We start from the raw sequence: 26,446 nt of genomic DNA on the forward strand, positions 1-26,446 counted from the left end.
ATCTCAGGAGTCATTCCTATTACATCAATATAGGTCCCAGAAATCAGCGAAGTTTTTAAAAACTGCATTTCCCCTTTAGTTTCAGGCAAATTTTGTCAAAAAATGTGACGCCTCATATGAGCTCATGAATCTATATATCACTTACCTAGGCCCTCGAGATGACCAAGTGTACTGATTTGCAGGAAGTTTCTCTCGCAAGGAATACTCGGCAACCATCATATCAGGCGATACGTAAGCACCAACACCTGGAATGTTATTGGGCAGATGAAGGGGTTGAGAATACAAGGTCTTATCACCAAGCCTATTTCCAGCCTCAATAAAATATTGGCTTCTTTCCATTCTCAGAATTGTTATGTAATTAGAAATATAGTAATAAAAAGACTTGCCTATCACACTAGATGTAGTTCCGCCTGGGCAACCAACTGTTGACAGGCAAGGACCATTGTTCCCGGCGCTTGAAACATAGATTACATTGTGTTTCCATACAGCTTCATTTATAATTTCACATATTCTCCTAGAGGAATTGCAAGGAAGAAAGAAAAAGGTTCAGCAGGTGCCCTTTCTGCTTGTCTTCTCCCCCTGCCTGTGAAAAATGCACATAGGCAGAGCTGGGCAGTTTTCATTGAACAGATTCCTGTTTATTTATTTAAAAACATTCCTTACCGCTTGAAGATAAATGGAACCGCTAGGCAATTTACTCTCCAACATCTCGCACCACCAAAACAAACCAACAGACAAATAAAGAGCCTATCCTCATGATGCTGACACAAAAACTCAGCACATACATGAAGCAAAAGAATGGAAAAATCTTTTTTTCTTCCCCCCCCCCGATTCACTCCACCCCATGTCTATGACAGCAGCGTCTCACACTGAATGCAAAGGACTGATAGAAAGAACTCTATGAACTGAGAACAGAGATGTTGCATGTACCCTTGTTATCTATGAAATTCCTTCAAGAAAACCGTTTAAACTGTCAACGAAAGATCTCTGCACGCTGCAGCCTAAAGCCATTTACTATTTGCAACATACTGCCCACTTCTTGGCAGTGGATGCTGTGAGGGATCCTATTCCCTCCCCTTCAATACTTCCCCAACAGTGACTCTCCCTAGGTGTCACTGACAACTAGGATGAATCCTTCATATGGGAGTTGTCTCTGGGGTACCTCAGGGCTCTACATTTGAATACCTCTTGCCACCCATGGGATCTCCCTACCAGGGTTCCCAACTACTGCAGTTTGCCTTCCTTTTAGGCAAATAAGTGGCACACTTGGCTTCACTGTCCAGCCCTCTGTATGACAGGAGAATAAGCAAACAGTTTCCTCTTCCACAGGAAAGCTTTGTTCTCTCCTCTTAGTCACACCTCTTAAGGTACTGATCCACTGCCACAGTCAGCGAACGTTTAAGCACATTTAACTTTATTAGGTAACTTGAAAACATGGATGTCTCGGGTTATTACTGGTACAAATCTTCTTCTCATGTAATTCAGCTTAGTTATAATATTTCCTGCATCCCTTTAGCAATGGTAATGACCTTTCCTCCCATTCCCCAAAGCTTAACCTCTCATTTTCTCTCTCTAATCCTCCACCCCCAACTGCCAAAACCCCCAACTGCCTTTCAAGGTTGTTCCCCCTCCTTTTTGAATGCCAACTAGCTCCGCCTCCCAGGGAACACCTACCTAACATGGGAGTGATAGGTTAACCCATGATGAACCTGAATCATCAGCAGGCATTATTCCGCCACAGATGCCACTTACGCTGCTCTGTGACATCACTGTATGGATGCAGAAAGGCCATGGCTTCCAACAGAAAGAGGGCCATTTCAAGAAAAGCGGTAATGGATGAGCACCCTGCCTTATTAATCTAAAGCATCTGGGAATGTAGTCAAACAGACTGTTCCTCAGGTTGTCCGGAAAAACACAAACAAAAGTGCCTCCCATCCCAAAATGCCTTGATTAGAGTGTGGGAGCTGATCCAAAACTAAAGCTATAAATCATTTGGCAAGAAATTCTGCATTAGTGTGTGCTTTTCACTGGGTGTCACTTCTGCGCAAAAAAAGAAAAAAAAATATTTTTAAAAACCCTCCAAGTCACAAGGCAACTGTGTCCTCCTTCAACAGCCCTAAGGGCAGACTCTTCAGACCTACTTTTGCTTCTCTACTACAACCTCCCAAGATCTACCAACCAGAGCTTGAAATACACGCACTTCGAATTAAAGAACAGGGTGTCTCTGAGCACTTGTTGAGCCTAGCAATTTATAATTTAGGTGGAAAAATTGTCTGGTGTTTGCTATTCTTAACAAAGAAGAGGAGCCAGAAGCATTTGCCAATTTACTACACATCAGCCAGAGATCAACCAGTAATTCCCAATCTACCTTCTGCCCACCCCTGCCGCAAGCAACAACCCTTCCACATACTGCACTGCATGACCGCAAAAACCCAACGCCCTCAGTTTCGCCCCCAGGTACCTGTAGGTGGCCAACATATCTGACTGGAAAATCTAGTACACTGTCTTCACCTGATAACTTCCTGTAGTGCCTCCCTTAAAAATGATGAGCCAGCACACTGTTTCTCAAGCTTGAGTCTCCAGTTGTTGTTGGACTACAACTGCCATCATCCTTGACCTGCTAGCTAGGGATGATGGGAGTTGTAGTCCCGTGAGAGGAGTGAGCCGGCAGTAAATCACTCTTAGCAAGTTGGAGTTAACTCTTTATTAGCAAAAAGAGGATCTGCACAGGAGTGTCAGGCCTAATGAGCACAGCAACTCATCTCTGGCAAGTCTTGCCCCCATGAAGCAGTTGCCAGGACTGAAGGTCCCTGCCTACCCACAGCTGCCTAAGTCCCCTCCTCTCCAGGGCTTTTCCCAAGCCATGTGAGACTGTGCCTGTGCGAAGCTAACTTTTCCTCTGCCCTTTTCATGCCTCTCCTGGTTCTGGGAGACCAGTGGGGAAGGGAGCTTGTTGAAGGAGGGAGAGACAGTTCTGCTTCTTCACTAGCCAGACTCATCTCTGCCTCTTGGTCTCCCTCCTCTCCTATCTCAGCTTCTGCCTGATTCTAGACTCTCTCTGCCACCGACTCCCCCCACTCACCAAACCCTATTACTTCTCCAGCTTCCGACACCTCCTCCCAGTCTTTTCCCGGTCCCCCCTTTGACCACTCATCATTGTCCCACCGCTACTCCCCAGGCCCTCAGCCTTCTTCCCTTGGGGCTTCCCCAGCTGGTTCTTCCCACCATTCCTCTGCGTCCAACCAGTATGTGACAAGGGAACCCAAGTTGGAGAAACACTAAGCTAGCAACTTTAGATTTATTTATTTTCTATTTATTGAATTTATATTCCTCCTAAGGGGTCCAAGGCAGCCAACACCTCTGTCCCTCAGACCTTGTGTGGGGCCTGACTATATGGGGGGGGGGGGATGAACGAATTCCTACGCCCCACAAATAACCCAGAGATGCATTTTAAATAAAAGGACACATTCTACTCATGTAAAAAATACTGATTCCCCGACCGTCCGCGGGCTGGATTTAGAAGGCGATTGGGCCAGATCCAGCCCCCGGGCCTTAGTTTGCCTACCCATGTCCTATGCTTTGAAAGCGGAATTGGCCAGTGATCTGGGGCACAACAAGACTCCCTTGAACCACGTGCAAATCAAGAGACACTCCGGTAGATGAAAGCTGAAAACCCGGCTCTAGGATACTGGAGCTGGCTACCCATGACGGAACAAAGTAAGGGTCATAAAAACGTGTGGTCCTACTCACCCAGCATTTGGCCAGTGAGTTGCCTCTCCGTAGCTGTAGTTGACAAGGTCACACTTATATTTTATTATTTCTATCATCTGTCGAAGTTAAAAAGTTGCAACGCTTAAACCACAATGCATACTGCGGCACCGTCATCTTGCACAATATTGCTAAATGGCATTTTTACTAGGATCACATACAACTTTTAAGAAGCAGATCAGCTGGCCATTACCCCCTTGGTAATCCCATGGTGTGGGAACCCAAGCAAGGGTCTTTTCAGTGGTGGGTCTGCCTCCTTACAAAGGTGTGTCTGACTCAGCATCTTTAAAGTTTTCGGTACGTGGTTATGACACAGCTCTTTCAGCAGATGTTGGGAAGAGGAGACCTGATTAGATGAACAACTCCTCCTTGGACAACGTGCTAGGCAGTGATATCACGGCCATATTTTCCCATTAAGCTACTGCAGCAGCTTTTCAACCAAAGAATGGGGCAAAAATCCTTGATATAAATACTGCGTGCATGGGATCCTCAGGCAGCTTGTCTGAGGAGGATTTAATTGAAGCAGCTGGCTAGCTCTTGTTTAAATTAAAATGTTTGTGACCTTTGCCACTAGTGACCGCTCAGAACTATTTTTAGCCAATTGCTATGTACACTCACGCTAATCGCTTGGCAGTGGTACTCTGAAAGCAAGGGTGTACTTCTTCATTTCCAAAGAACTACTGTTCCCTTGAAGTAAAGGGGAATTTCATGGACAACTGCAACAAAATTTAATGAACAAAATTCTACCTGCACTCCCCTCCAAAAACACATTTACACATGACATGTACTAGTGTTGTCTGAGATAGCTGAGGTTTGAGTCCCACGCTGGGCAATATTCCTGCATGGCAGGGGATTGGCCTAGATGACCCTTGTCAATCCTATGATTCTATAGTCTTCCATGTAACAACTCTGCCAATACTTACAGCTCTGATAAGTCCGGTGCCAGTTTCCATGGTGCTTAATCTCGTATCACCAATCTTAATTGCGAGAATTTGTGCACCAGGGGCCACCCCATTACGATCTGGTTCATCTGGAAAATACCCAGCAGCTATGCTAGCAACATGTGTCCCATGTGCTCCTGAAAGAATAAAGACAACGCACATCAGAAGAGCGGAACCACTTTTTTCATACAAGTTTGGGTATACAGCTTTCCTTACTGCCACTTACAAAGCAATCCTGGCAAAGCCCTTTCAACGTGATCTTCGATATAACATTCAGCATGACAACTGCACTGGGAAAGGCATTCCCGATAGCTGTTCTGCAAACGGGCTCCAATGGCGGGAATAAAGGAATGCTCATCTTTCACCCAGAGGTCTCAGGGCAGTTCACAGAAAATCATGAATGTGTAGTTCCATTTGTTAAGGCAGGCATCAGAAAACTTTTTCAGCAGAGGGCTGATGCATTGTCCCTCATTTTTTTTGGGGGGGGATGAACAAATTCCTATGCCCCACAAATAACCCAGGTGCATTTTAAATAAGAGCACATATTCTACTCATGTAAAAATACGCTGATTCCCGGACCGGCTGCAGACCAGATTTAGAAGGCAATTGGGCCAGATCTGGCCCCCGGGCCTTAGTTTGCCTACCCATGTGTTAAGGGGTGGTTGTGAAGGTTGTCCATGCAATGTGACAAATTGCAACCACATCAGTGGAGCTCTTCACTCAGGTATTGCATTGGAGTGATTAAAATATGCTCAGATTTTTTGTAGATCTGCCTGTGAGCATGTCTTACCACTTATGGAATGACCTTTGAAACGGAGTGTTAACACAACAGCTCCTCCCTTTTATCTTATCTAATTTATCTGAATCATTAGCCTTCCAAACAGAGCAAACTATACATTTAGAAAAGTAAGAAAATGAAGGACACTGAAGAATTGTTTCTGGATGATTAAGCTTACCTCCACTGGTGACAATTGAGAGCAAGTTCCCTTCATCATAGATATTGACAGAGTAATTCAACATCTCCGACGTGCCAAACGATCCAAATTCTTGACCTTCCTTGTAGTTGCGTAAAACTGTGCAGTTAGAAAAGTCACCAGTTTCACTTGAATCTATACAAGCTCTAGAGAAAAGAACATATACACAGCTTGCAAGTTAACAGTTTTCTTTTCTTGTACTGAACTATCCGAAAAGGGTAATTTATATCCTGCCATTCCAATACATGCAATGGTTCCCAAGTTTATGAACCTGATTCCACAAACGAAAAAGTTCATCAGTTTAGGGCTTCCCGTTCAGCCACGCTGCCTGCACCAAAACACTAGTTAGTTTTTTTGTGCCTCACAAATTGTACAGCAGCTCTAGGCAGGACTGAAGAGCAGGTTCCCAAACTGCTTTATTTGTGAAAATAAACATTGGTAATGCGCAGGTCCCTAGTAAACATCCAACGTAACCCCTGTCACTTGGCAGCAGCCGTTCCAGCTGTGTACCTCAGTGGAAGAGATGAGGGTGGCTCACTCCATCCCCTCTGCTAAAAGATCAGCAACATCAGGCACCTCCTACCTGGAACTATTTTCACTCCAGCTGATTAATCTTAAAAATTGGTACCCAAGTAAGTGGTAGCAGTGCTGCTCAGGGTAGCATTTGGCCCAGTTAGTGGTCAGGCTTCAAAGAAGGGGTAACAAACCTGTAGCCCTCCAGATGTCATTAAGACTGTACCATCCCCAACCACTTACTGATCTGGCTGTACTGATGGTAACTGTAGTCCAGTAACACCTTGAGGGCTACAGGTTCTTCAACCCAGCTTCAAAGCTACTTTCATTTGTTTGCCCTAAATCTTCTAACACTCAGTTTCACTGGATGGCTCTGAGTTCTGGTGTCATGGGAAAGGAAGAAAATACTTCTCTCTGTCCAAATGCTGTAACCTTTCCTTATCAGAGAGTGTCTCCATCCCATTAATCATTCTGGTTGCCCTTAGCTTCAAAATATCAAATAAGGTGAGCACAGTTAGGGACAATACGTATTTTAAGGGCATAAAATAATTACCTCCAAGTTTCACCATCATGCCACACCAAGCAGTCATATACAGGGCCAGGATCGCTGTATTTTTTCTCAAAAGAATTCAGCAACTCCACTTGACTCTGAAGCTCTTCCTTCATCAGTTTGCCTTCCTGAAAGATGAGAATTTGTCATAAAGTATGCTAACGTAATGATGCCCAGATTCACTCACTTCAGTGGGAGCTGCGGGCATAAATTACAAATGAAGATGCAGCCTATTCGTACTGAATGAGATCTTCGCTCCAGTGTGCCCCCCCCCATTTTCTGCAACCAGTTATATCTGAACAGATTGCTTACGCACAGCTAGACCCGAATCACAGCTACGTAAGCATATGCCATGCGCAACGGAGCATCATAGCAAGACAAGGATTGTGGAGGTGTATCCCCACCTGCATTGCATACAGAATGCACAACCTCATCCACACGACGCAGTGCAGATGAAGCCTGCAGAGAGACGTGGAAGTTAGGTACCTGTGTGTATGTTATTACAAAATGGACCACAGGGTCTTATGCAATGGTGGCTGGACACAAACAGAATGGACTTCCACCCATGAAACAAAACACCCCTTTCTTCCTCCCTCTTCAAACTCCAAAATCTGTTCTAGAAGCTTTGTGTGATGTTCTGTTCTGTGAATGGAAATCTGCTTGAGCAACAACGGATTTCACACAGAGCAATGTTTCTTAGGGGAGTTTGTTTTAAAACAGTAACCTGCGATGGAGAGCTGTGAGTGGCTTCGAACTCATCTTGTTTCCTGCAGGCTTCCGCGAGCACCAATCTGTGAACAGGATCCCAAAGCTTTTCCTTGCGTTCTTTCTGCAATAGATGATATACTGAATTTCAACACAGACATCTTTTTACACTCAAATGGAAAAAAGGGTTTGTGCCAAAATGGCTGGCTTGCATGCCATGTTAAATCACATAGGGCAAGTACGAAACACACTTTGCGGGTTGAAACACATTGGCCAACCAGGAAGGAATAGGGGAAATCACAGAAGGGTAAGAAGGAGCATGAGAGTCTAACACAGCAATCCTAACTCTGGGTGGGAAATATCAGGGAATGACACAGCAGTACAACTGGTGCTACGTGCCTATTGGAGAAAAAGGGGGAGAGGCAAAACTACTCTTCCCCAGTTTGGGCTAGCAGAGCAAAGTGATGGCAATAAGGTCAACTAAAAATCCATTGAATCCCAGGCCAGCTCAGCTACTTCCCCAGAATGATCTGTTTTGCTACCTCCAGTAGCAAAAGGAGAGGCCAGGAGAGCTGTTTTGGCCAAGTTAGAGGGTTGCCCTATGAAACCATCACCCAGAAAATTTGGGCTTTGGATTATAACCTAAGGGCTTATTCCACTGTTTTCAGGGTTTTAAATTTGTTTTAATGCTATTTTTAAATTTTACACAGCCTTAAATTTGTTTTATTCCATCCTACTTCATTTTATTTGAATATTTTCTAAAAGAGCAATGTCCCCCCCCCCCTTTTAATGGGCATGTTGTGATCTGCCAGGGAAATTCAGTATTTTATGTTTATGTTTCAGGCCAAACATAATTTCTATTATGTGCTACTTTCGTAATATGAAACTTTTGTTCCACAATGTTTGGGTGTGTAGATACAAATAAACAAATCTAATGCACTGTTGCTACTTTTGCAGCATAATTTGGTGTAAAAAGAGAGCCTGTATACAAATTAAAGACTTTAAAAATGAAGATGCAAAGAATTACCTGTATTCTTTCCTTGAGGGCTTTAGGGTAGAAGTCATAACCATTTTTTAAGCCAATGTGATATGTTCCTGAAGGATTTATCCAGTCTGTTGGGATCTGAAAAAGGTAGAATTTAGGAATCTACATATTTTGTCCATTCTATCCACCTCAGTGATCATACACAAAATGTATACAATAAGAACAGCTGAAACCTGTTCACAGCCGAATCCTATGCATATGCCTATATACCGTACATCCAACTAAGTCTAATGTGTTCAATTGGGCGTACCCCTGGGATGCATGCAAAGGATTTAAGCAATAAGCACATTAGTATTGTGCAACAAAATTCAAAGAATATTAATTAACGCCCAGCCTATTCTCAGTTCTTTCACAAACAAATTTATATTCTCTGTTACACAGCTACAGGAATGCTTGTCTCTTCTATAGGCACATTGCTTTGGTAGCCCTGTATGACCAGTGCCAGATTACTACAACATGTTATATGTGGGGCTGCCTCTGATGATAGTTCGAAAACTTCAGCTGGTGCAGAATTAGGGGATCAGGTTGTTCACCGGGGAAAGACGGTTTGAGCATATAATGCCAATACTTCCTCCACAGCACTGGCTGCCAATCAGTTTCTGGGTCCAATTCAAAGTGCTGGTTTTGCTCTATAAAGCCCGAAACGGCTCAATACCTCAAGGATGACTTCTCTCAATATGAACCTACCCGGACTCTGTGATCATCATCTGAGGCCCTTTTTGGGTGCCTCCTTCAGATGAGGTTCGGACGAGAGCAACATGAGAACGGACCTTTTCTGCAGTGGCTCCCCATTTGTGGCATGCTCTCCCCAGTGAGGCCTGCCTGGCATCTTCATTACGTAGCTTTAGGCACCAGGCAAAAACATTCCTTTTCTTGCAGGCCTTTGGCTAATTAAACAACCTATGGCCTTTTAAACTGGGGGAAGGTAGTTTTTGTTTGTTACCATGGTATTCCCCCCCCCCCCCATTTTTATATTGTAAACCATTTGGTGATCCTCAGATGAGAGGTGGTATTGAATTTTAATAAATAAAAATAATGATGTTATAAAAATATGTTAAGTATGTAACTGAAACTGTAGATTTTGGGTTGCATCAAACTAAGTTATACTCAAACCCACTGAAATTAATGGACCTTAGTTAGTCATGTCCACTACTTTCAATGGGTCTACTCTGGGTAGGACTGATACAGGAGGTAATTCATAAGGTGATATCTAACTGTGTCACCCAGCTGACAGCAAGGGTTTCATCACAAAATAGGGAGAGAAGCCATTTTCAACTATTTCCCTTTCCCCTCTGCAGTCTTCCCAATCTGCTGCAGGATGAGTAGCCTTCCACAGCAGACTGGGAGGCAGGGGAAATCACTTAAAATTAAACCCTCTCTATTCTCCTGTTGGAAGCCTTGCCATCAGCTGAGTGACACCATCGGCTTCAACCCGTTGACCTTCCAAGTAAACATGCATAGCATCAGGCTGCAAAACTTAACAGTGGCACCAGAGAAGTTTAAAGCACATGACTACAGAGCACCCTTGAGTGTTAGTAGCAAACATTAGGAGATTCTCTTCATCTTAAGAGTTTACTTCTCTGGTGTCAGTCAAACAATGCCTTTGAAGACTCTAGGCCTCAACATAGCAGCAAATGACCCAATAGGCCTTTTACCATGGAAGACAAATAGGCAATGAACTAAGATGGGATGCAGCGAATGAATGAATATGAGAAAGAACAATCCACAAAGCCTTAGCTTTTCTTGATGAACTGCAGTTTTTTGTGTCAAAGGGAGAAGCTGCTCTTTTAAAAAGTAGCTTGTTTCTCTGGCAGTGGGAACAGTTCAGTGAAAACAGCAAGCAATATCTCAATGTACAAGGGTTCACTCCTGCCAGTCCATTCTCTGGACTGCAACCACGGGACTGCACTGAATAAACAAGGAAATCACAAGGGCCAAGCTATCAGGGCTCGTAAAATCTTGAAGTGGGGATTTAAAACAGCTACAATGTCTTAAGAATCTGGCTCCCATGTAGACTCTGAAATCTTTTCACAAGCCTCAGTATAAATATCAAGTATCAACTTGTGTGTGCCGCATTCTGAGTGAGCCAACCTCTACGTATGCTGTTAATCTGCAGGAATTATTATAAACAGAAAAGTTCCATGGGCAGTTTACAATAGAATACAAAAGCAAACATATGCAGCATACAAAAACAACAGAATTTAAAAGGCAAACAGTCCGGCTTGAGTCTAGATTCAATTAAGAAACGATTTGAAAAGAAAAGCTTTCAGCTGCTAGTTGAAAGCCAGTAAGGAGACAAACAAGCACCCTAGGCAGGATTGTTCCCCAACTGGTGCACTGTCACCATGATGACCTATGACCACCTACCAAGAGGGGAAGCTGCAAAGCAACCTCTCTGGATGATTTCAGCACACACTATAGAAAGCATTCCTTCAGACAGACAAGAACTAGTCCTTGTATTCCCCCAATGCAATTTTTATAAACACTTAAGTACAATTAAATGTTAGGAGTGCAAACAGAGCATTGAAAGTGTTTTGAGGAGATTACTGATCGTCCTGTTGTATATACAGCTGGAGAGTACTTTGCCTGTGGTTCAAATCCTTTCATATTTAAACAGAGTATCTTGGATTTTTCAACTGAAGGATGACCCAGAAGAGGCCACCAACTTTAATTCCAAAATAACCTTTACCTTCAGAGTTCTTCCTGAAAGACCAATGATTTCTCCATCTTTTGGTTCTACAATAGTCGAAGTGTTTACATCACCACTGCCTGTTGTATCTATTATGTCAATTATCTTAGGTTTCCCATCAGTTGTAATCTGAAAATAACAATAATAAAAAATTAGGAGATACAAATAATTGCACTATAAATGCTCCATAGACACAGGAACACTTGGGAAAAAAATGTCCTATGCAGTGTAGGACATCTTCTGCTTGGTGTGGAACAAACTGTTTCCTAAAGCAAAGTTATCTACGTTATTATTATTTTTTAAATTATATTGTGAGCTGTGGCAGGATAGAATAATGATGCTCAAACAGTACAAATTTGATTTAAAAGAGCACAAGCACAGTATGATAAACACATATTCAATAAAAGCATCTTCCAGATAACTGCAGCAAAATAAGTGTAATAGCTTAAACTTAATTAGTGTGAAGATTAGAAACACGCAGAGGGAACAATCCCGAGCTCCCAAGATGGCAACTGAGGGGATGTTGAACACTGCGTCTACCCTGCTGTTCCCCCAACACATCCCCACAAAACCAAACAAAAAATATGCCATTCCTGGAGATGGTGCAGTTATTTTCCCTCCCACTGCTGTCAACAGGAGGGAAAGTTTTCAATGGCTCAATGAGGGGCAGAGAGAAGGAAAATCCCCCATGCACAACCAACCTTCTGTCAGCTAGGGCTTTGGAAGAGGTTGTTTCCCTGCCACAGAAACTGCTCTGAGGGCTAACAGAAAGCCTGCCCTTTTTTATATAAAAAGGAGGCCATTAGAATGAAGGTAACATGAATGGATGATTGCCACAGATGGAACTCTTAAGAGGTCCTTCGCTGATGACCTCAGGAAGGAGACAAGTTCACACAGTAGATTAAAATAGTATAAATGTATGGCCAAAACATATTCAAAGATGACACCCTGGAATACCAATTAGGAACACTAAGATTGTCCAGTCGCACATCCATCTCAAAAGTGCTTCTTTCTTTTTTCTTTCTTTTTAAAAGAGAGAGATGGTTAGAGATAAGGATATGGAGTGTGGGATGCAATAGGAAGTGATACAACACTGGGAGAAGCAGACAAACAGGATACTGTCACAAACAACAGCTGTATGGAAGGACATGTGGGTGGATGTGACAAGACAGGGGCAGATCTTAACAGGAAAAATACACTGCAGAAGCAAACATATAATTGCCCTGTTTCAGAAGGACAGGAAATAATTCAGCCTTCGTGCCAAACCTCTCGGAGTCTAATTGATCAGCCCAATGAGAAGACCCTCCAGCACCTATACTGAAATAAGTACACATGAAGCAAGGGTGAGACTGGACGATGTGACCAAGGCTATGCTTACATTCACAAAGGAGTGTCAGGAGCAGCCCCAACAAATCACGCAACAGCCAGCAGCTATCTCTCTCTCCCCACCCCACCCCCCGTAATATATAGAAGAAGCCAATCATCAAGAATCCAGCTACAGTATCTAAATTCTAGCAAAGTTCCAGTCTGGATGGAAGATTAAACTTGTACATCTGTGGGCCACATCTCTCCATATGATACTACCTGGACCCTGTGATCATTTCCCCAGGGAGGTTCGGCTGGCACCTTCATTGTACACCTTTTAAACGCACAGACAAAAATGTTTCTCTTCAATCAGGCCTTTTGGATTATTAACATCCTACACCCTTTTAAATGTTGAAACAAAATAAAAAAATAAAAAATTCCTTCCAGTAGCACCATGGAGACCAACTAAGTTTGTTCTTGGTATGAGCTTTCGTGTGCATGCACACTTCTTCAGATACCTTTTAAATGTGTTTGTGGGAAAGGGGGGCATTGGTGTGTGTGAGCGAGAGTTCATTTTTATTATGTGTTTTGTGCTTTTATCTTGCATTTTAATCTTGTAAACTGCTCTGAGATTGAGGAAGGGCAGTATACAAATTAAATAACAAACAAACAAACAAACAAACAAACAAATGAATGAATAATGGAAAGCAGCTGGAATCCCATAAGTTTTAGTTCTGAGGATGGCAACGTTGTGCTTTTACTTCATGTTTGAATCCGTCAGGAAATTGTTTCTCAAAGTTTCTACTGAGTGTTTCTATACTAAGGAATGCAAACATGCAAGACTACCTTTCTCAATTAACTCAGATGCTTGATCTTATTCATGAACTGTGAGCAATTATAACACCCCAAACACAGCAGCTATACTCTGAATAACTAGTTAACTGATTAAGAACAAGTTCTCCCAGAAGCAAAATTTAACAATACAATTACATTAAGCTTAATTTCCTCCCACCCTCCCTAGTCATTCATGTCATGCTTCATAGCATCTCCAGAAGACTACCAGAGTCTATCATGTGTTTTCATCTCTCCAGTCTTGTGAGAACAGCCAACCCAGTCAATTTAATCAGAAACCAATTTAGTTCCATTAACTTTATGACAGGTCCAACTCTTGTCAAAAATGTGCATCCTTACAAACTGTGTCAAAATGGATAGAATTACTACTTATTAGAGAAAGGGATATTATCTCTAGTGAAGTGAAGTACCTACACTTACTTACAGAACAAAAGCCTAAGGGAGAATGCTGACTATTATGCATTCAATATATGCTGGAAAAGAAACGTGCCTATCAGTGCTTTTTGCTTCAAAAGAAAATATACCTGGATCTTGGGTGGAAAAGACCAACCAAAGAACTTGATGTAAATTCATATGCTTGACAGAAGGCTTACTTTTAAGCAGATTGGCTATATTTCTACTTGCAGTACTGCCATAATTATTCACACAGTTTTGTTGTTGTTTAGTAGTTTACTCGTGTCCGACTCTTCATGACCCCATGGACCAGAGCACGCTAGGCACTCCTGTTTTTCACTGCCTCCGCAGTTTGGTCAGACTCATGTTGGTAGCTTTGTGAACATTAACAGTGTTAATGCACACAGTCACACTTAAATCAACAAGGTTTAATTGTGCTTAAAATGGGGCAGCAGTGTACCACTAGCTTTAATTTGATTTGAGAAGGGTAATAACATTTAGCATGTGATGCACCCACACTTCAAACAAAATTAATGGCCTGCCTCCTCCTGTCCATTAAAAATCAAGGAACTCCCTTGTGATTCAAATCTGATTATCAAAAAACTTGCTAGGTAAATATAATCAAAGTCAATAAACCTAAGCCAAATGCCTAGTATGGCAGAACTGGTTTGTTTTTTTCACTGTGAACAATTTATCCCAGCAACCTACACGTATGGACAAATAATAAGTGCTACTTTTATTATTCCAACCTTTAATTGCTTTAAACCAGAAATCAGATACCTGTGGCTCTCTAGATCTTGTTGGACTCAATTCCCATCAGTCCTAATCAGTGTGACCAACAGTAATGATGTGAGTTTGAAGGACCACATAAATTGCTTAAACCGTCTCTAGTTTAAACACTGCACATGAGGCAAGTGCTTCTGAAATGTAACTCTTCTGACCTTTCATAAATCTGTTTTACCTTGAATTTAACTATACATAGGTGGCTTTCCTTGACCAATCACAGTCAGAACTTGAAGAGGGCTATTCCTTCATCACATTTTATACAACTGTATCTTAATAAAACCTCTCCTTTCTATAATGAACTACCACAATTCTGTATGAATAAGTTGCAGTGTGTTCTGAAGATTAATAGTGTTACTTAACCAAAAACAACAAAATCTGTAAGTAAGCCATGACATGTGGCAAAATCTATTGATGCATAATTTGGAACAAAGGCTCAGAGACAAAAGCATTGGAAAGAAGAACAAACACCTTTCAGTTTGGACATTTTCAATGCACCACAAGTTTCATTGTCATCTTCCGTACAACGCAAAAACAAGGATGCTCTCCTACAATATAAGACCACACACATAGGCTGTCTTTTCAAGCCTTTCCATCGTTTTTTAAACACACTCGCCTGCTTCAGCTAATCCTTTCTATGCACAAGAACTGCTCTCCCTTTATCTTTGCCCTTTAAAATGATTCCCTGCGAACATTTGCGAGCTACTCGCAACACAACAACTCTGCCAAGCTTTAAAAATAATTGCCACGAGCCTAGGAGACGCTGCAAGCCGTAGTGGTTATACGTGCACTTCGCAGAGACAGCGTGCCGCTGAATACAGGCTGTATTCTGAATAAGGCTGTATTCTCCCACCGCCAACCTAGTTCCCATAAGCATCTGGCTGGCCAAGGTGGGAAACAGCATCTGCCCCAGCAGGACTCCTTTCATACCCTTTAAGGCTTTTTCCAGATGAATAAGTCTCACTTAAGTCTCAGGGGTGATTTAAAAAATAATACAAATAATACCCATTTCCCACTATTTTCTGTTTTCCCTCCACAGCCATCCAAATCCCCACAACAGGGGTGGCTCAATCTCATCTTCCCAAATCTCTCCCCCACCCCTATCCCACAAGGGAGAGATGGGGGGGGGGGGTCCCTTCTCTCACCGATAGGCAACACTGCCCACCCCGCCTGTGCTGTCTTACCTGCATGCCTGGCGCTCCGGGGTCCACGCCCGTGTCTAGGACGGCCAGGAGCACTCCCCGCCCGTCATACTCCGGGTACCGGGACAGGAAGGAGGCAGCGCCGGTCTCTTTCTTGGGAAGGAGCCCTTGGAAAGGGTACTGCTCCTCACCGGCCGCCGCCGCCATGTTGGATGAGCAGAGAGAGAGAGAGACAGAGAGACAGAGAGAGAAGGCGAGAGGAGAGTGACCGGGCACGCACGCGACGCGGGCGCCGGACCGGGTGACGTCACTGCCTCGACGGAAGAACGCGGGCCGGGCGTGAGGCTTCTTTTCGCGTCAGCCGCATGCGCGACCCCCCTCTCTCCGGCCAATGAAAGCGCAGCTATCAGGTGCTACATGCGCCCTGCAGAGGCTTATGAGCCGGGGCGGGGCGGCAGCTTCGAGCCGACGTGCAGCCACTCAAGTTGCAGCGCGAGGAGAACCCGCGGAGCCGATTGGTCCTCGCGCCGTGCCAATAGGGGGAGGAAGAACCCGGCGCTTGATAAAAAGCGGCGAGCAGCGCCCGCCCTTTCCGCCTTTAGCCCTTTTATTGGCTCTGATCTGTTTTATGTTGAAATTGGTTTTTAATCGCAGGAAAACATTGCGCCGAAGTTGTAGCTCTGGGTCCAGTGAGAAGATGCAATAAAGGGATTATTACAGCTACCTCTCTGAAGGCGTCGGCATTTCTTTTTCTTTCTTTCTTTTTTCCAGCTGAAGCTTTTGACCAATTTTTATACCTTTTTTTTTAAACCCCCCCCCCCAAGAGCTACCCGTACAAACTTTTCGTTTGCCACCACGTGGATATCGGCAGATGCTCTAAAGCCTGGTTCTCAAAAGGGTGTGATGAGCCACACTGGTGTGGCAGGAGGATTCAAGGACAATCAAAGAAACATTTAAACATTTCAGCATACAGTAGTAATAAGTATAGCATAGCATAGCATAGCATAGTGTAGAAATTTTTATATATAGAAAATACACACCCACACCCACCCACCCACCCACACATACATACGGGGAAGCTCAGCCAGGTGGCCAGGGTATAAATAATATATGATGATGATGATTACTTATTATATTGAGATATATATATACATACACATACACACACATACAAACATATAGGCCTACACATATAGTGCTATTTCTCTAGAGAAAGAGGTTCCAGAACTCGCCATTAACACCCCCCCCCCTTGTTCTCGTATAATGGCTGTGGCACCCACCAGAGAGATACTAGAACTGAGTTTTGGCATCTTATATTTTCTTCTCCATGTCTCTCTCTTCCAGCAAATTGTGGCTAGAATAAGGCACTCTCTCTATCCAGAAACAGTTATCTACACCTCTCTTCAAGAGTGCTGGCTATTCTACAGTTCTCCACAACAAAGGATCGGAAAAGAGAAAGGCTTCTTTGCATTGATGAAATGAGAGTATGTTTGTCTCAAATTAGACCAAATATAAATGAGATACCCGGCAAATGCAGGCTCACACCTCTTGTTGAGTTTACAAACAAGAAATGAACAGGCTTCATACTAAGCTTTCTATTTATTCTGGAGTTCTTGAGGAAGCAACCACAATTAGTAGCATAACTGAGAATGTTACAACATATCATTGTGCTAATGACTGCCAGCGTAAATACCCGTTGGCATAATCTGCGTTTATTAAACAGCATGCAGACTTTAAACACTTTTTAATGCAATATGCCTAGGCGGAAAGCAAGCTCAAGCTGGTTTGCTAGTTACAGCATTTTGGAAGCCATATTAATTTTAAAGTAGATTGGACAAAATTAAACACAAGGGCTTTTATCTAAAGCAGTCTTGCATGAGCAGAAAGCACTTCTACGCCTACAAGGTGAGTTCCCTATTTTCACAGTTCCCTGTATTTGCTACATACCCTGCACTGCATCCTGTGTTGTTATGGAAGCACTCAAAATCTTCAGAAGCAGCTTTTTGGGGTACAGTGAACATTAGTGTACAGTGAACCTGTTACTTGAGCGAAATGCTTTCTGCGTGTGCAGCAAAACCTTTGGATCCATATGAGCCAGTAGTTTTACAGGTCTTCGTAAGAATGGCTAAGCCTGTTCCATGCTTGGTGCATTTTTAAAATTTGAATGCATGCATTTGTTTACATATTTACATTGCCTACTAACCGAAATCCTGTCTGCTTACAATATATCTGAAGCAGCTTACAATAGTTCCTCACTCAGGCTGACTTGTGATTTGAGAGGCACAGAGGAGCAAAGATGTTTACAAAGTTTCCCCTAGTTCAGGGGTGGGGAACCTCTGGCCCTGCATTTCCCCCAAACCATGCCCACCCCTTTTCAGGTGCAGGGCAGATAGAGACAGCATTGTTTGTGCAGAACTAGCGCACAGAAAGTAGTTTTTCCAGCCCTTTGCTTGGTTCTTGGGAAGCACCAAGCTCAGGGTTTCTAAAGTGCTTTGTGCTGTACTTCCAAACACTTAACATGGAATAATATAATTGTAGAGTTGGAAAGGACCCTGAGGATCATCTAGTCCAGTGGGGCGAACATTTTAGAGACCAAGTGTCCAAACTGCAAACCAAAACCGACTTATTTATTGCAAAGTGCCCGAAGTTGTTGAGCTTTTTTTGGGAGAGACAGAAGAACAGCAGAAAAAACACCACTGTACTCCCCATCTCCCTCCCTCTTCCCCCTTCTTTGAAGAAGAAGAGTTTGGATTTGATATCCCGCTTTATCACTACCCGAAGGAGTCTCAAAGCGGCTAACAATCTCCTTTCCCTTCCTCCCCCACAACAAACACTCTGTGAGTTGAGTGAGACTGAGGAACTTCAGAGAAGTGTGACTAGCCCAAGGTCACCCAGCAGCTGCATGTGGAGGAGAGGAAACACAAACCTGGTTCACCAGATTACGAGACTACCACTCTTAACCACTACACCACATTGGCTCCCTCTGGGCATGCTCCCCGGCTAGCTGGCTGGCTCGCTCTCGGGCTGCTGCGATGGGGAGGACGGAGCAGCCCTGAGGCCAAGTGAGTGGCGGCGGCCAGGAGGAGAGGGAGAGCCCCCACCCAAGTCAGCCAGCCCAACAGCCGCGGCTGCCTGCCTGCCTGCTCCCCACCCGCAATCCCGCCGTGGTCTTCCCTGTTCCTTTGCCTATTCCTGATTTAGGGGGAGCAGCTGTCCCCTTGTTCCCTGGCTACACCTATGATTCTACACCTAGGAGGTGTCCCCCCCCCCCATGATTGATGCAGGAAACAGTGGTAGCACTTCTGCTTTAGAATCATAGAGCTGGAAGGGGCCTTGAGGATCATGTAGTCCAGGCAAACTCGGCCCTCCAGACGTTTTGGGACTACAACTCCCATCATCCCTAGCTAACAGGCCCAGTGGTCAGGATTGATGGGAATTGTAGTCCCAAAACATCCGAAGGGCCGAGTTTGCCTATGCCTGATCTAGTCCAAGACTCTGCAATGCAGGAATATGCAGCTGTCCCATACAGGGATTGAACCTGCAGCATTGGCATTATCAGCACCATGCTCTAACCAGCTGAGCTATCCCCATCTCCCCACGTGACAGCTGTTAATTAGGTCCTTTTTGGACTTCTTCTCGGGTTTCGTTTCTGGGATGTTCTATACAGAAGGAGTAGATCCACTTACTGTCTGAACCAAAGTTTAGTTTCAGGGAGCCATTCTGATTCTCTCTGCATAGGCCAAAGGCTGGGAGAGCAAATTGATACTGGGGAGCTGTAATAGTGGCACAAAAGAGATCCTGAGATAAGGTCTCCCTCCATTCATTCCAAATAAAACAAAAAAGGAGAAAGTGTATATGTGACTCATTCAAGCCTGTGCTGTAACAACACTAGACTTTTGTTTATTTGGGAATGAAATACTGAGCCATTAGGCTAATAGGCTCTTGAGTGGTTTTTTATGATCTGGCCAACACTTGTACCATTTTGTAAATGAATTGGACGGACGTTGTATTGCCTGACCAAAAACTGCTGAATTTCCCTTTATAAAAGAAAGGAGAAGTAGTCTGAACCCCCAACGTATTTTATTATTGGACATTGTCTTCCAGTAAGAACTATCTCTTGGTTTTAGCAGAATTTGGAGCAGGGAAAAAGGTCTCCTAATACTTTGGTATGTAGGTATTTAAATAGTTTTAATTTTGTAAGGTAGCCCAAATATACAAAGTTTAAAATAACCCCTCTCTTGCAAGTCTGAGTCTTAGGGAGTTGCCTAGATAAATGATAACTACTTGTACAATTCCTTTAGAAGTGCAGCAGGAAGCATATTCACATTAATGGCAACAAACGTCCTCCTCCACCTCTTTTTAAAACATTTCTCCCAGTTTGATCCTCTTATCTCCAAGTACACTTTCGGATATGTGTTCCTTCAAGGGCCAAAGTTGAGCTGAGGAAGCAGCTGCAGTTCCCCCCAGCTTTTTTGTTCCTTTACTACCAGTGCATATTTATTCAGATATTCAGATCTGGGACGCGGGTGGCACTGTGGTCTAAACCACAGAGCCTAGGGCTTGCCAATCAGAAGGTTGGCAGTTTGAATCCCAGCAACGGGGTGAGCTCCTGTTGCTCGGTCCCTGCTCCTGCCCACCTAGCAGTTCAAAAGCACATCAAAGTGCAAGTAGATAAATAGGTACTGCTCCGGTGGGAAGGTAAACAGCGTTTCCGTGCGCTGCTCTGGTTCGCCAGAAGCAGCTTAGTCATGCTGGCCACATGACCCGGAAGCTGTACGCCAGCTCCCTCGGCCAATAAAGCAAGATGAGTGCCGCAACCCCAGAGTCGTTCGTGACTGGACCTAACGGTCAGGGGTCCCTTTACCTTTACCTTTAAGACCCATTTCACCCAATAGTGCGTACTCTTTAGTAACTATGCTTCGAATTGCTAACACCCGGTGTAGAAGTTCTCCCTCCAAACTCCCTTCTCTGCAATACCTAAACTCTAAAGCAATGGCTCCCTCTTGTGTTCATGGATAACAATATCATTGCCCATAAATTGCATTTGTTGCTTCTTATCAGCATTCAATTCCTTTTCTATTTCTACTCCATACTCAGCTCAGCCAGCTTCCTGTTTTCCTTACAAACCCCACCCTCAAATTCAAGATATGAATTGCCTTCATTTTCTCAACACTTGTTTCCATGTGAAGACTTGATGAGAGTTTCAAAGTACCATAGGCCCCCCCCCCCCCCGTTTCCAGGCAAGAACTATAGAGTTTTGGATCAAGAGTATAATATTCATTATTTGAAAGAGTTGTATTATTCTGTCTTTCAAACCTTTCATAAATGCTTTTCATCTGGCTAGCATAGCCTGGATTGCTGCTTTGACATTTTAATTGCATCCATTAAATTCTGATTTAGATAATGTTACATGTTTTGGTGGCCAAGTATGCTATAATACATTTGCAAAGTTATCTAGTGTGCTCCAGTTAGGTTCTTGCAAGGGTTTTTATAGTTCTTGTTGTTTTTCATCAGATAGTTAACCATTATGGATTATTAAAAATTTCTCTATTATTTAAGTGGCATTTATATACCACTTAATCACCAGCCTTTCTAAGTGGTAAAGGTAAAGGTAACCCCTGACCATTAGGTCCAGTTGCGGATGACTTTGGGGTTGCGGTGCTCATCTCCGTTTATTGGCCGCGGGAGCTGGTGTACAGCTTTCTGGGTCATGTGGCCAGCATGACTAAGCCGCTTCTGGCGAACCAGAGCAGCGCATGCAAACGCCGTTTACCTTCCCGCCGGAGTGGAACCTATTTATCTACTTGCACTTTGACTTGCTTTCAAACTGCTAGGTTGGCAGGAGCAGGGACCGAGCAACGGGAGCTCACCCTGTTGCAGGGATTCGAACCACTGACCTTCTGATCGGCAAGCCCTAGGCTCTGTGGTTTAACCCACAGCGCCGCCCACGTCCCTTCTAAGTGGTAGACATTAATAATAATAATAATAATAATAATAATAATAATAATAATAATTTGTACCCCACCCACCTGGCTGGATTTCCCCAGCCACTCTGGGCGGCTTCCAACAAAAATCAAATACATTAAAATATCACACATTAAAAGCTTCCCTAAACAGGGCTGCCTTCAGATGTCCTCTAAATGTCTGGTAACTGAAAATTAAACCAAAAGGCACCCTGTGGCTGAACACTTATCTTATTTATTTTGTTCCCACACATTGCCACGAGCACTTTCACATCATCCTTCTGAGGATGAGGGGGTTTGTACGAATCCAATCAATCAATCAATCAATGCATTATGTAAATGCTTCTAGACAAAGATTGTCAGGACAATCTCTGCCCCCCTCTCTGCCAACACACATTTTAAAATCTTCGTTTGATGATCACCCACCCACACGTGTCTTACTAGTTTTCACAGCCCTACCTGTCAAGTACTGCAAGCTTCTCTGAGCAAGAAAATCAGATCCCTGGAAAATGACCTTAGAATCATATCAATACCTTTAAAGGGGGCATGCCTTGTACAGGCTTCCTTCACTCTTGCTAGAACTCGTGCTAGCAGAGCACTCTGCAATCTGGACTGTGAAGGTGTATCCATTTATCCTCCACAAGGTGGTTTTGGCACAGGAATAAAAGTTCCCAGTGATTCTGTTAGAAGGACGGAGAGTGCTTAGACTGGTCCCTGGTGCCTCTACGTTTAATTAATAATACCAAAATGATGGCTTGCTACATCCCTCCAGGGACAACTTCTGTTATGAGTGGCGAAAGCAATAAATTCCTTATCAATTATTCAGGTACGTCTGGAAACCTTTTAAGGATTGAAAGGAGGCACTTATTACCCTGAAGCTCCAGATGCTGCATCTTTATTATTATTTATTGGGTTTATGCGCTGACCTTGACCGCAAGGTCCCAGGGCGGGTTACAACAATAGAAAAATGCAATATTAAAATCGGTTAGGACGATCTACGTTCTAGAAGACTAGGGCAAGTCATATATATGCAGAGTCAAAGGCCAGAGGTTACTGACTCAGTTTGGAGGGCAAATCTGCGTAAATGGTGAAGGGATCACCGGGAGCAGTGGGACGCACAAAAGGAGGCAGCCTGATGGGCTCAAACATGCCTGAAGGGCAGAAATATCTCTGCCTGCTTGCCCAGACCCTGCTGGAATGTGGGAAACACAAGACATGGGCAATGTTTTAGTCGAACGAGCCGAGATCACGTACAAAGATTCATATGTTCATTGTGGCTTCTCTTCAATAATTTTACACTGAGACACAAGCTGAGGAGTAGCTAACCTTTTCTGATCCATTGCAGTTATCTGGGTTGAAGTGTGTATGCTCAACTTGTGAAAGTGTTTTGTTGTTGTTCAGTCGTTCAGTCGTGTCCGACTCTTCGAGACCCCATGGACCAGAGCATGCCAGGCGCACCTATCTTTCACTGCCTCCCGCAGTTTGGCCAAACTCATGCTAGTCGCTTCGAGAACACTGTCCAACCATCTCATCCTCTGTCGTCCCCTTCTCCTATTTCTCAACATCAGGGTCTTTTCTAGGGACTCTTCTCTTCTCATGAGGTGGCCAAAGTACTGGAGCCTCAACTTCAGGATCTGTCCTTCTAGTGAACACTCAGGGCTGACTTCTTTAAGGATGGATAAGGTTGATCTTTTTGCAGTCCATGGGACTCTCAAGAGTCAAGTGTATGGTGTGGCTAATATGTAGAGTGGCCATAGTGCTCAAAACTGCATTCAATAGGACTTTAGCATCAACTGTTCTACACCATTTTGATCATTATTCAATTTAGAAATCTGGGAAGAGTCACGCTTCCTGATTAATATTTCAAAATAATATTATTTTGGGAGATCTAATATCTCTGTATGTGCTGGAAGAAGTCTGCTTTAGATGGTTGTGTTAATTATTTAAAGATGCCCTAGAAGGTTTGTTTTTTTGTTTTTTACCAAAAAGTGGGAAAGAAATGTTTGAAATAATATAATGGAAACGAAGGTAAGCAGGTTTCGCCTACTCCTCAGCTGAAAAAGAATTCCCAGAGCAGCTTAAAAAGATCAGAAATGAGACAATCTAACAAGGACACAACACGAAAGGAAGATGGGGGGGGAGAGGCAGGAGAGGAAAAGAGAACAAACTCTTTAATAGTTATTAGTTACAGAGTTGAGCAGGTAGTCCTTCAACTGGTTATGGAGCTGGATTTAAGCACAATTGAAGGGATACTGCTTCCCCTCCCTGTACTGCAGCAGAATGCCAAGACACCACTAAAAATTCAGAGCACAATCCTCCTTACCCTTCCCACCAGTAGCAGGGTAACTTGTGCAACCTCAGTGCCAGAAAAGGGCTGTTGTCCAAGCTCAGTCCCTGGCATCTCCAGGAAGGAGATGGAAGAATCTGAAACCCTGGAAAAGCACTGCCAGACATTATGGACTAAGAACTGGATCCAGGCTGGAGGACCATATCCAAAATTGGTCCACCCTCCACAGGCCATTTTGACAAGTGGGTGGGGCTGCCCACCTGTCACTCACCTGCCATCACCTGCCACCAGGTGCTTCAAAGTTCAGTCCGTGGCTTCACAGCCCTGGCTTGAAATCGGGATTCTCTTATCTCTGAATTCTCTTATCTCTAATCACAGGTCTGTGGGACTACAGTGTTAAGGATGAAGACAAGCCCCTGCCTACTGTGTTTTATCATCAGTCTCAATATCTGAAGGTAAGAGGGAAGCCTTTTAAAAACTAAATCCAACCCCCCCCCCCCAAGCTCCACCAGCTTGGTGCTCATGGGCAGCATGGCACCCGGTAGGTGATCTACGTTTTACACCATGCAACAGAGGGAAAGTGACGGGGTTTGGGGAATCGGCTTCCTCCCTTGTGGCAATAAATAAGAAGATCAAACAATAGGAACGTCTTTCCAGTTAGATTCTTTAATAATCACACTGAGAGACACAAGAACACGTCTCCCTAGAAATGGCAGTGCTCCCAATTAAGGCTCACTCCCCCTTCCGTCCCTATTAATCTATGTCACTCCTATTCCTTTGTAATCTGAGCTTGTACCCTCTGCACTTTCTGTTCTGAGACTTTCTGAGCTCTTCATGACCTTGGGGAGGGCAGTGGAGGAATGCTGTCCAACGACTGTGAAACTGTTAACCCTCTCTCTTCCAGTGTTTCTTCTCCTAGCTGTTCCCCATCCAGTATTTCCCAGCTTCTTCCTTCTGAACTATGCCCCTGCAAACCACTGCTCCAAATCTATACTGTTTCCCTGCTCCTGGGAAGATTCAGGATCAGGGGGAGGGGGTGGCTCCCACCATTCTTCCTTAGTGCAGCCCTCCTCAGCACGGTCCCTGACAGAAAGGGATGAATGATATACTGAACACTGAAAAGACCCATTTGGAATAGTGCTTACCATTAATTGACCACTGGCAAATGCAAACATCCCCCCCCAAAAAAAGCGCTCAGCACTGTGTTGCATGAACGGAAATGAGAGTGCACCAGATGTTCCACAATACTTCCCTGAGGCTGGATTGTGGCCTAGATGGTTTTGGTTATTTTATAGCCTGATGGATCCCAGGGCTTACTATATCAGCAAATAAGGAATGGGCACACACACCCAGCTTTCGTCCACTTCGTTACAAATCTTGTTAGGCAGTTGTGCTTAAAAGCAACGGCTTAAATCTCCAAGTAAATAGGGAATTAGCCAAGAAGGAATATCTCCTTTGGTTCTACCTAGTGGATATTCTGCCTTTGGACTATGCATACACAAAGAAATGATGCCACGCAGTGTTCATAGCTCTCCCTGTTTCCTTTGGTGAAGCAGAAAGTAAAATAAAAATTAGAAACACCAATGTAACAGCCGATCAATAGTTACAAATTTAAAAGCGACGTTGCTCACTCCCAGAACACTTTCTTCTAAGCTTCACTGTCTCCCCCCTCCCCAACCTTATTGTGCTATGGAAGTGCATTTCTTTATTGCTTTAAATAATACTTAATAAGCCGGTACTTGTTCAGCCCTTTAATCTTGGAAAGTGCTTTACAAACAGACTCTGATTAACTGTAGACCAGATCCTGGCAGCTTCCCAGAAACATGGAAGTTTTGATGGGAAATGCCTAGAGAGAAAGATGTGTTTGTCCATTGTGCTTTGGCTCCAGCAGGGGTGAATCCACCAGCGTCCCCAGGAATTTCATTTCTGCCTAATAAATACTAAGCTGACATTTATGGCCCGGGTTTCAGCCGCTGACGTCAAGAAGCTGTACCCTGGGAAGCCAAGGAACCTCCATCTTGGCACTGTTTTCAGTGCATCACTAACACGACACCAGAATGCTTCATCCGAGATGAAATATTCATCGCCTCGCTAAGGTTATGCAAGCCTTGTTTGGATGTAATGAAACTAGTCGGACTTTTTTTTGCGGACTGAAAAATTCATAAGGATTTCAAACAGTTGGTTAAACCTTTTGCTAATCCCGTGTAGTTGGTCCCCAGCAAGAATGTAATTCTGTGTAAAAGCCATACCCTTCTTTCCCTTCAGAATAATTGAAATGATGGCAAAATGCCGCATCGGGCCTCAAATGTGCATCCTTTAAATAGATGCCCCAATCTGCGTCTTAGTAAACTTTTATTACCAAGCTTACCCCCCCCCCAAAAAAAACAAATAAAACCACGAAGCTCCCACACAGCTACATCGGGTCAAAGCTGGCTACATAACTCACCGGAGCCTCCAGCCTGAAGTAGAGAGCCATAACACACCCTCAGAAAACCATTCATTTGAAAACGGGACCATCCCAGAGAAAGCAACTGAG

At 43.8% G+C, this 26,446-nt stretch overlaps 1 protein-coding gene across 3 annotated transcripts in view; it reads right to left on the bottom strand.

The window, feature by feature from the left end:
- The window catches only part of TPP2 (tripeptidyl peptidase 2), a 40,525-nt gene extending 24,622 nt beyond the window's left edge, over window positions 1-15,903 (bottom strand). For 2 of the 3 annotated variants that reach the window (XM_033147787.1, XM_033147789.1), the window contains exons 1-10: window positions 15,703-15,902; window positions 11,186-11,314; window positions 8,479-8,574; window positions 7,471-7,575; window positions 6,750-6,874; window positions 5,666-5,829; window positions 4,692-4,846; window positions 3,751-3,827; window positions 387-514; window positions 146-245 (exon numbers count right to left, since the gene is read on the bottom strand). In XM_033147787.1, the coding sequence (XP_033003678.1) occupies window positions 146-245; window positions 387-514; window positions 3,751-3,827; window positions 4,692-4,846; window positions 5,666-5,829; window positions 6,750-6,874; window positions 7,471-7,575; window positions 8,479-8,574; window positions 11,186-11,314; window positions 15,703-15,867 (1,244 nt within the window). In that variant the 5' untranslated portion in view covers window positions 15,868-15,902. Of the gene's footprint in view, window positions 1-145; window positions 246-386; window positions 515-3,750; window positions 3,828-4,691; window positions 4,847-5,665; window positions 5,830-6,749; window positions 6,875-7,470; window positions 7,576-8,478; window positions 8,575-11,185; window positions 11,315-15,702 lie in introns of all 3 variants that reach the window. The other variant, XM_033147788.1, reaches the window with a different exon arrangement.
- Between the last annotated feature and the right edge of the window lie 10,543 nt (window positions 15,904-26,446).

The sequence above is a fragment of the Lacerta agilis genome, chromosome 4 (assembly GCF_009819535.1).
Source record: "Lacerta agilis isolate rLacAgi1 chromosome 4, rLacAgi1.pri, whole genome shotgun sequence".
NCBI classification, from domain to species: Eukaryota; Metazoa; Chordata; class Lepidosauria; order Squamata; family Lacertidae; genus Lacerta; species Lacerta agilis.